The 11553-nt window shown below is 33.5% G+C and overlaps 1 protein-coding gene across 1 annotated transcript; it reads right to left on the minus strand.

Annotated features, from left to right (window-relative positions):
• Nucleotides 1-550: 550 nt before the first annotated feature.
• LOC145065035 (alkaline ceramidase TOD1-like) lies at nt 551-3099 on the minus strand. Its single transcript, XM_079012378.1, has 4 exons — nt 2807-3099; nt 2526-2735; nt 1819-2379; nt 551-979 (listed from the first exon to the last, which is right to left on the minus strand). Exons 1-4 carry the CDS (start codon nt 3060-3062, stop codon nt 648-650), a joined length of 1359 nt encoding a protein of 452 aa, XP_078868504.1. The 5' UTR covers nt 3063-3099; the 3' UTR covers nt 551-647.
• Nucleotides 3100-11553: the final 8454 nt, after the last annotated feature.

Consider the following 11553-nt stretch of genomic DNA (forward strand, 5'->3'; position numbering starts at 1 on the left):
AATGGATTTGAAACACTTTGTGGCAACCAATCAACCATAATAATTCAATTGTTTCACGTCAAAGATTAACGAGACACACGACTTCATATTAGTTATGACATGGTTTTTTTAAGGCTGGAGATCGATGTTTCCCATTGGAAGTCAACGGCTAAGGAAAGGGTATAAAGAAGTTGACAACAAGATGAGTCCTACAACTAGGGCTTCGGGGGAGGCAAGATCGAGAGATTATAGAGAGTTTTTAACGATTTTTTTTTTTTTTTGCTCTAATAATATGCTAAGGATTGTTTTCCTATGAATAAACATCTCTCATTAAACACCTTAAATATGAAATACATGGGTTGTAAAAGGGTTATACAAGAGCGTACCAAACATATGCCAAACTATAAACTATTCAAATATATATACACCAACAAATTTCATACTAAAATATCATTCGAAAAGGTTTAATCACATACGAAATATTTTTTTTCTTGTTATAGTTATATATATTTCTCAAATTGTATTCTTAATTGGTTTTATTACTAATTTAGTCATTACATGGCACGTAAAATTAATTAATCGAACTAGCCTACAAATAAATAAAAGTTATAAACATTTCATGAACAAATTGATCACAAGTCACAAATCATGACATCCTTGACTTGATATCATTCATCCCACATTTTTTCCAAGTACTTATCACATTTATTTCGAATGCCACCATTAGCAAGCAAACCAGGGTTAGCCCTCTTGGTTCTAATCGACTGGGTCACATCGGAGCCATGTTGTTTAATATTGTGTCTATACTCGGATGCCACATGTTCAAATACTTCCACATCAAACATGTTGAGCTTCATCTTTGGGTTCATTTGATCTCTCACAAATGCAAAAGCTAGTTGATCCCTTGGGTTAAATGCTTCTAACTCATTGAACAAAAGACATGAAAATAAATTGTTTCCCACACCATGCTTTCTTAAGATAATTGCACTATCTGGAACATCTGTCAAGTTATAAAAATAAATAAATAACCATCATTCCAAGTAACTATATACTAACAGATCAACCCATATAATATATATATAAATAATTGTATTAAATAGATATTATAAAATACATAATTTAAACAATAATCTAGTTTAATCGATTTATCCTTGTTGAACTTAAAGATGCATTTACTACACTATCATGCATAAAGTGAAAGAGTACGTAAACAAAAAGATAGGACCAGATACTATTAGTATATAAATATCCAAATAAAGCGAATTGTACACAAAATATTCGTGTGAGAGATAAAAAAAAACGATACTTTTTCTCTGTTGGAGTGGAACCTTAATTAATGTAGAACTTTCAACAACCTTCTCAAGTTGTCATTCCTATTTGTGCATATTCAAAAAACAATATTTATTTCTTATAAATTTGTATAACGATATGGATACATACTTCTTACCTATATGTGTATAAATATCCTAGTTATTTATCAATTTATATGATAAGAAAGTTTTTTTTTATCGATTTATCGATTCCATAAATTGTTGAATTTTTTGTAGCAAATTAAGTGTAATTACTTTAGTTGTATTAAATCTCATTTTTTATCAATTAAAAAATAAAACATAATCTCATAAATACACATTGGTAAAGTAATTCTTAGAATATATCCAAATATCTTGATAAAGAATAATCCTCATAAAAAGCAATTCTTTGAGTATATCATATGTTCTTGACAAATAATTTACATTACTTAATGTATTGAAGTCTAATCATATAGAAGTGACTTTCAAGTTAACATAGCCTTTAATTTTCGTCGTTTAACCATCTTTTTACGACACATAATTAAATTACCTGAAGTGTATGGATGTTTCTTAGATGACCATGGTTGCAAGCCGTTTTCACAATATGTTTCAATCTGAATCCTCAACGAATCAACATCCCGCCATTTTTTCCACCTTGCAGTCGCCATGGCTTCTTCCATTGTATGAACATATAAAGGATGTTTAGAAATCGCCATATCTACATCCTCCATGATTACAAGTGAATGAAGCAATAATAACGGATCAACCACCAATTGCATTTTGGCATCAACCCAGATGCTATATTTTGAATTCGGAAAAAGTCTATGAACCAAGTATTTCGGGATTACACCATTCATGGCTGGATTTTCGTAAAGTTCTTCACTGGAAACTTCTACAATTCTCCATACTCCGATCCTGTTTTCCTTTGTTTTTCTCGAGAGTAAGTTGTGAAAGTAGAGTTGTTTGATTGTGACATTGTCGACAAACATGTAGAAACAAACGTGATCCAGGGTGTTATATCCGAGGCCTTGAGGTTGACGGATTTTGTCGTGGTTTCCAAAAATGGCGGAAACCACCACCACTCCGTTGCAACTTTCCATTGCGATTCTATCTGCAAGAAGACTATTTCAAGCAACGTTGGATGTTGATTTTGCTTTACAAATTTTCTCGATTTTGATTTGTTCATGAACATTTGACGTGGTGATTATGAAATGGTCGTGAAAAACAAAAATCCTCGATGAATTCAATGATACTAACCGTAATCACTGATGGGAAATTTCTTAAGGAACCCACAAGGGATTTCGATTCCATCGTCATGATAATCATAATACGATAGTCGTTTTTGAGTAGTGTAATTATTCCCAAACTTTTCACCATTTTTATTCCCTTGTACATACCTCAAGCCATTGGAATCCGAGGAAGAATTCGCAATAACTCGTCGGATTTCATCCAAAACAAACGAGTAATCTGAAACTCAGAAGAAAGATCAATGTAAAAACAATCCAAAATCACACCATTAAATGAGAACATTATGTTACCTGAGAAGAAAACAGGGGAATTGCAGGAGGATTTGATGGTGGGAATTGGGTGTTTTTGTTGGCCATAAGATTGAGGGTAAATGAAGAGAGGAGATTGGAGGGGATCGAAGGGGCAAGATCGGAAATGGCATTTGGTGGTGGGAGAAAGAGAAGTGTAGAAAGCAAAGAAGAGAGAAAGGAATAAGTAAGAAAGAGAGGAACAGAGGAGTTTTGATTGGCAGAGAAGGGGTGTAGAAGTTCTTACAAGCTTTCCCATTTTCTAATGAAATTAATATATTTTCATTTTACAAAGGCTATATAGTCTACTATAAGATGTGACAATGTTTGTTCTTTTATCATATATTATAATTTTATATCTTTATATCTATTATCCTTATGGTTGGCTCAATTGCATCGGATCATATGTTTGTAGGGGGATGCTTCCCGTTTATGTTGTTGTGTGCCCGCCTTTTTGGAGAATTTTCATTTAAACCTATAAAACACTGAATTTTATATAGTAAAAATTGTTGAATTATCGCAAAATATTGTGAATACTTGATCGATTTATATGTTTATGACAAATAAGATCAAGAAATAAAGAAGGTGAAAAACAAACTAAAAAAAAAGTTAAAAAGCCCTACAAAAACATAGATCATATCATATTGTTTTTTGAGGTGTTTTACTGGACGGATGTCGTCGCCTTTTTCTGTCCATCCATATCTGGCCACCGTCGCCCTCAACCCTTCACCATCCTCCGTCTTTGTGGTTCTGCCTTTCAACCTTATTGTCTTGTTAATTTTTATATCATTTGAAATGAGATAATAAAAAAATGTTCTTTGTCTTATTTGAAAATGAAAACAAGTTTAAGTAAATATTTAAGTGTTTTTTGGTATTAGGAGTGTTCAACAACAAAAGGAGACGTGTTGAGGTACTTAGTAGTATAATAAAAAAAGAGAAAATAACTTATTAAGGTAATTAACTTTCGGTATGTTTACATCTAGGTAACTATTTTTTTTTGTACACATCTAGGTAACGAACTTGTTGGAAATGTTCACATATGACCATTATGACCTGCTATAGCATGTTAAATCCTAGATGTGAACACTTTCAATAAGTTCATTACCTAGATGTGTACAAAAAAAATAGTTACCCAATATAAACAAAACAAAAGGTAAAAGTAAATTACACGAATGGTCCTTATGGTTTGGGGGAATTTGTGTTTTTGGTCTCTAACTTATTTTTTTAACTTGGATGGTCCCTAATGTTTATTTTTGTTGCGTGTTTGGTCCATTTCTTACCTAAAAAGACTATTGTACATTTATTAATTTATTTTTTAATTAATTTTATTATTTATGTATTTATTTTTTACATATTTAAAAAAATTAATAGACCCCACATATTTGTATCTGCTCGAATTATCCCTATTGTTTAATTTTGTTATGAGCTTGGTCCCTGTCTTACCTAAAAAGACTATTGTGTCCTTATTAATTTATTTTTTTAAGTAATTTTCTTATTATGTATTTATTCTTTATATATTTAAGAAAATTAGTAGACCCCACATATTTGTATCTCATCACCATCCCATCTCTCATCCTCATCAACTTCTATTTATTTTCCATCTTTAGTGATATCGACGTCTTCACCATCTCTTTTTTTTTCGGTCCTTCAACTCCATCGAATCCACACCACAACCCACTAAAGATGAAGAGACAGTAGACTATGGTGTTGGTCCGTCAGAGTTGAATTACCACAAAAAGAATGATGATGAAGACGTCGTACACTAAAGATGGAAAAAAATAGAAGTTTAGGAGGATAAGAGATGAGATGGTGACCGGTAAGACCCAAATTAAAATTTTCAAATGTGGTTTCAGGTTTACGGTGAGAAGATAAAAATATGTGGGTTCTATTAATTTTTTTTTAAATATATAAAAAATAAATACATTAATAAAAAATTAATTAAAAAATAAATTAATAAGAGCACAATAGTCTTTTTAGGTAAGATAGCGACCAACCACGCAACAAAAATAAACAGTAGGGGTCATCCGAATTAAATTTCTCAAATGTGGTTTGAGGTTTTTGGTGAGGAGATACAGATATGTGGGGTCTATTAACTTTTTTTTAAATATATAAAAAAATAAATACGTAAATATGAAAATTAAATAAAAAATAAATTAATAAGCGCACAATAGTCTTTTTACGTAAGACATTGACCAAATGCGCAACAAAAATAAACAGTAGGGACCATCCGAGTTAAAAAAAATAAGTTAGGGACCTAAAACACAAATTCCTTCAAACCACAGGGACCATTCGTGTAATTTATTTTTACTTTTCGTTTTGTTCATATTTGGGTAACTATTTTTTTGTATACATCTAGGTAACGAACTTGTTGAAAGTGTTCACATGTAGGATTTAACCTGCTATAACAGGTCATAATGGTCATATGTGAACACTTCCAACAAGTTTGTTACCTAGATGTGTACAAAAAAAAGATAGTTACCTAGATGTGAACATATCGAAAAGTTAATTACCTTAATAAGTCATTTTCCCATAAAAAAAAATGCACGGACCCTTTCTTTGATTCAATTTCAAGCTACCATTCTTTCAATTTCAACTTTTAAGTTGTGCTTGTTTTATAAATTATAATTTTGTTATAATCAAGGTAATAATTACATTTCAATTTCAATTTCAAAGGTTTACAACCGAACAATATTAGGTGTTGACATCCCTTCTTAAAGTCAAGGTTCAAGTCTCGTTTGGTACATATGTGAAATTAGTAGTAATTAACTTTGTCATTACAATATATATATATATATATATATATATATATATATATATATATATATATATATATATATGTGTGTGTATATATATATATATATATACACACACACACACATACACATACTGGCCGTTTACCCGCGCCAAGCGACGAGTGCAAAAGATTTCTTTCGGAAATTTGTTTCTAGAGATAAATTGTGTTTTCGCATCAATAATTATTGCATCTTAACAATTATCAGTAAGAGTCATATTGTTTAGGGGTACAAAAGAGAGAGGTTATAGTAGATATTACCTAGATATGGACGGATGTGGAGAAAGGGTCATAGTTGATATATTTTTATTTTCTATAGGTACATGTTAACATAAACAAACACAAACCCACTTAAAAATAGAGAGAGATACATAAGTGCAAGCAGAGGAGGTAGCCAACAGTCTCACCATGAGTAGGTGGTTTGATCATGTGGGAGGGTGGTTGTCGGTTGTTTAGGGGTATAAAAGAGAATAGGTATAGTAGATATTACCTAGATATAGACTGATGTGAGGAGAGGGCCATTGTTTGATATATTTTTATTTAATAGCAAGGACATATTAACATAAACAAACAAACAAACAAACAAACAAACAAGCATACACAGTTCGAAACATAGAGATAGAATGTGGAAGCAAACTGTGACAACCCGAAATTTCCGTTTGTATAAACTCCGCAATTAAGCAATCCAAAAATTCGCCAAATTTATTTCAAAACATTTTTGGCTGGATTTAATCCCGTTGGAATATTTTAAACAATATTCGTCAAGCGAACCAAAAATAAGGAAGTATAAATTTAGAGTTGTCGTGTTTAACGTAAGTCGCGAAACTCCAAAAATTTGGAGTTTACGGGAGAAAACTCGGAGTTTACGACCGCAAACCCCCGAGAGTATAAATATGACACTTAATCATTTTCTCTCATTTTTCCAACTTCCACCTCAAGAACACTCAAGAAATCCTCTCAAGTATCATATTTCTTTTCCGTCAAATCCGTCAAAACGTAAGTGTTTCTTGCCTAGATTCGTTCATATAACACTTAATCTAGTGTTTTTACATCACTTCATCCATGGATTTTTTATTTTTCTTAGATATTCAAGTGTTCTTCAAGAACACCAAGAACACACACTAGTGTTCTTGGCCAAAAACGATCATCCAAGCTCCTAGAACGTAAGTACACTTGCCCTAGCTTCTTGTGTGCTTAGTATGAACTTGATTACAACCGAAAATCATCATTTACTCATGTTCATATGGGTTTACGGTTTGGGGAGGCCATCCCAAAACCGTAAACACCTCCAAAAGGTGTTTAGATGCCCCTGACGCCTTCAAATGGTTGTGTAATGGAGAAGAACCTTACTTGCATGAACTAGGGACCCCCAAGAACATGAAATGAAGGGACAAATATGAGTTTATGGTTTGGGTAGGTCTCCCAAAACCGTAAACACCTTCGAAGGGGGTTTAAGTGCCCTTAACACCTTCCGATGCTTGTATAAGTGACTAGAACCTTGCATGCATAGCCTAGAACCACCAAAGCACAAGAGAAATGGACAAACATGAGTTTACGACCATAAAATCATGTGTTTACGGCCGTAAACTCCCAAGGGAGTGGTCCAAGGACCGTAAACTCCAAAAAGTGTCCATTTTGAGCCCCAATCACTTCCTAAGCCCTTGATTCGAGTCTAGCATAATTCCTTGAGTGGTTTAGGACCTTTGAACACCCAATGGCACCACTACCATGAGTTTACGGTCGTAAACTCATGGGGGTTATGGTCCAAAAACCGTAAACACCCCTAAGGGCCACCATTTGAGGAGTAAACTCCAATGTGAGGCCATACTCTCTTTATATGCAACCCTTGGTACTCCTAGCACTTGTAGCAAAGTGTTTCCATGCCTTAGGATGTCCTTACTTGCATAATTGGTTGTTAAATGACTAATTAGATACTTAAATGTATCATTACATGTTAAATAGGATTCGCGTGTATGGTCAAGTCCTCACTTGACACTTAGCATCCTATATCGTCCGTTCATCCGAATCACCCACGTCGGGTGAGTTCATACCCCTGAATCAACCTTTTAAATGATTTTAAATGCTTTTATGGGGGGAATACAAGTTGAACTATAGATTTATTCGATCAATCACATGTTATTAATAACTGTATAACAAAAATAGATTTTGCTTGTCAAACTGCTTTATCCAGCTGAAGGTTTTCAAATCTCGCTTTCAAATCTTGTTTTAAAGTATAAATTTCTCTTTTAGATTATCAAAGATTTTCCAAAGATTTTCCAAAGGTTATCCAAAGGTTTTCAAGGCTTGTTTTATAAACTAACATCAAGTCATAAATTCTTAATTGTAAAGTTTTCCAAAGGTTTTACCAAAGTTTCTTTCATGCTTTTATATTGTTAAATGCATGCCTGTATATGTATAGTTATATAAGTAATGCTTAAAGGACTTAGGAAGGCTAGCTCTCCCTATCTCGTTTTCCTTGTTTGGATGTGGTTCTGGGGTATCGGTTATCCGTCCGAAGGTCCTTTAATTATTAGTTATATATCATGTATACATATATAGTCATAAAGGTTTCCATCAACCAGTTCACTTCCTTTGGGTAGCAAAGGCATCCTTCCATTCATTATTCTTATACCTGAAACATTAATAACTATTATAGGAATAGTTAGGAGGTTCTATTTACTCTTTCTAGTATGAAGAATTCCACAAAAGTCAGTTCATTCGTGAGTCTATACTATTATTATAATACTTCGAATAGAATGTGACACACTATTCCCCGATACGACGCTTCATAGCGCCATCGCCGTGTAACCAGAGTCTCCTGGAGGGAGAGAGGACATCATGTGTATAGATCTATATGGGACAGACACTCCCGCATCCTGACAGTTAGCTACAGTCCGAGCCGGTAAGGCCCATGGATGACATAATGTTACTAACTCTACGCGAGACCTGGAGGGTCATCAAGGATTCGATTGTCAATCAGCATGGTTACATACGAGTTCACATTCACCCTTTTTATTCTATTTTAGACTGAGCCAGGCGTATTGTTCATTCAATACCCTCCTGGAGTCTATGTATTATTCTCCTTTAGACTGAGCCAGGCGTATTGTTCATTCAATACCCTCCTGGAGTCTATGTATTATTCTCCTTTAGACTGAGCCAGGCGTATTGTCCATTCGATACTTTCCTAGAGTCTATGTATTATTCTCCTTTAGACTGAGCCAGGCGTATTGTCCATTCGATACTTTCCTGGAGTCTATGTATTCATTTACCTTTTTAGACTTTGCAAGGCGTCCCGCCTGAAGTCTATGATTTATTTACCTTTAAGCTTTGCGAGGCGTCCTGCCTGGAGTCTAGGTTTTATTTACTTTTAGCCAGCAGTGTTTCTACTGATGTAAAATATTATTTTTCCCTACTATTTTTACTTGTGACTTTTCTCACAATCCCTTTAAAGTAAAAACTATATTTTGATAATGATAGTACTTTTGGGGAAATTACTCCTTAAACATAAAACCGTCGGGTCTTGGTAGAAGACTGCTTTTAAAAGAGATACTCCATGGTTTAAACACAAAACAATCGGGTCTTGGTAGAAGACTACTTTTATTTAGAAAATATAGGATTTTCTGGAAAGAATTCTAATACTCTATATATTCTAAACTACCATCTTTCATGAGGTTATTTTGAATAAAAATGTGTATTTATACAAATGTCATTAAGTACTTATGAACTCACCAACATTTAAAAATGCTGATACTCGCTTTCAAAATAACTTGTATTCTCAGGTCATCGGTTGACAGGTATATCCCGGGAGCTTTTGCGAAGTCAGCCTAGAACCAAGCTGCATCTATGTTATGTTCTATATTTACTTTGATGTTGCTATGAAATGTAACCTACGTAAAATTATTACTATTAATGCAATGGTTGTTGTACTTTGATTACTATACTACATATGTTGTGATACTTGACATGACGTCCTCCACCCCATAACGTTTCCGCCGTTCCGGTTTTTGGGTGTGACACGAACTGGGTAAACGAAAGCCTCACCTTGAGTGGTTTCGGCTGTTTGGGGGTAGAAAGGAGAAAGGGTATAAGAGATAAAATTTGGTGCTTTATAGCATGGAAAATAATTCATTAGTTTCTTTTCAGCAAACAGTGATTAGTTTCAATCTGGTGTTTATTTGTCATTCAAAAATGTCACTTTAAAAGATTATTAGTATCATGTTTTGTGATCATCTTAATGATTGTAGAACTATATCTCAATGGATCCTCAAAGAACATCTTAGTGCAATTGTTTGACTAAGAAGAGGAATCAGATATTGTTGAAATGGTTCAAATCAAAAGACGATTCACACTTTGTTTCCAATCAAGTTTTAGAGCCATGCTCCAGTTACTACACATCGTATCTTGAAGCTTATTTCATACTAAGTAGGTTTATAACACCTCATGAAATGTGGAGTAATAATGTTTTCTTACTCTAACACATTTGGGATTGGAAGTTATGATGTTTTGGTTGAAACAAAGGATGAACTAAGGCCAATTCCATGAAGTGTTTCTTGTTAAGAATCCACACTAACTTTTGAGTATTTGTTTTGCTCGTCAAGGAATGTTCCTTGAGAGAGAAACTTATATGTCGAGAAGTCAGTGGGAGTCTTAATGATCTTGAAGAGTTTCGGGAGTCAATTAAGAATAAACCTTTTAGTTATCACTAGCACATAACCTAAGGTTGATGACCTATTGTGTTAAGTTGACACATTCTTGTTTCTATGTAGCTTCCAGATGAGTTGGCAATTCTTATGAGTTCTATGGTTCTCATTTAACTATCAAGGAAAAGCACGTTGGTCAATGAAAGTGCATTGATCAATATGGGTGAGTTGCTTAACAACATGGAAGCACTGGTAGGCCCTTGTGCTACCATAAGGCAAGAAATTAAGAATAAGCAAAATTCAGTCCATGAAAGGGAAGCTAAAATTGAATTTTGTTTTTTCCTAAACCTTATCTTATGATTGTAGATAGGAAATGATAGATTCATATGGATGGGAACATATACATCATAAAATCTGGGTGGCAAAAGGATTTGCTCTAATTCATGAGAATGATTATAAGGAAACACTTTCACTGGAAGATTTTAAAGATCTGAAAAAAATATCATTATGGTTCGTGGTTGTGTTAATTGCATTCTCAAATTTGAAATATGATTATGGCATCCCTTTTCATAGTTCGAATTGTGAGAAGTGGTAAGGAATTGTTTGAACTTTAAGTACATATGGTTATAAGTTCATAAAGGGTTTGAACACACACACATATGTTATCTAATGAAGGTGTATAAGCTTGAGAAGTCTAGTTGAAGACTTATCGAAGCACCATGTATCAGAAATCTGCACTTTAGTAAGAAAGTCAAGAGCATTGATTTATAGAATTCCGGTTGATTTCTAGGTACATGTCAAAGCTAGAAGAAGCATGATTGTTATGCTTAGTGTTGCAAGTGGGCAATACTATTTGTAGCAAACAAAGTTTACAAATTTGCAAGTTACAAAGTCTGGAAATTGTTTAACTATAGTAACACTTAAGGGAGAGGGCACTCATACTTCATTTCGAATCTAAGAGTTTAGATTGAAGGTTTTAAAAGAACTTAGTATTGGATATATATATATATATATATATATATATATAGATATATATATATGAATATCGTGTTGAAATGATTCAACATAGGAAATTCGATATATGGAAAATATTATAGCAAGAGATTGATCGGATATCAAGTCTTTATGTAATACATAATGAATAGAGTCCCATATGCTTCGTATATAGGATCGTTTTTCACATGCTATAATATTTACTTGTTTTGTTTTTTTTCAAATGCCTAGGCATTGAGAGGAAAAGGGACTAGAACACTGTGTGACTAAAGTTGAACAACAGTCAAGAACGTTCTAAGGTTATACCAAAGGATTGGTTGCTTATG

This window comes from Lactuca serriola, chromosome 7, assembly GCF_051521515.1.
Source record: "Lactuca serriola cultivar US96UC23 chromosome 7, Lser_US96UC23_V15, whole genome shotgun sequence".
Classification (NCBI taxonomy): Eukaryota; Viridiplantae; Streptophyta; class Magnoliopsida; order Asterales; family Asteraceae; genus Lactuca; species Lactuca serriola.

Bases quoted from the DNA above. Each gene is read 5' to 3' on its own strand.
- LOC145065035 (XM_079012378.1), bottom strand. From the start codon at position 3,062: ATGGGAAAGCTTGTAAGAACTTCTACACCCCTTCTCTGCCAATCAAAA. The intron at 2,736-2,806 runs GTAACATAATGT...TCTGAGTTTCAG, and splicing joins TTCCCCTGTTTTCTTCTCAG to ATTACTCGTTTGTTTTGGAT. The intron at 2,380-2,525 runs GTTAGTATCATT...GTCTTCTTGCAG, and splicing joins ATTTCCCATCAGTGATTACG to ATAGAATCGCAATGGAAAGT.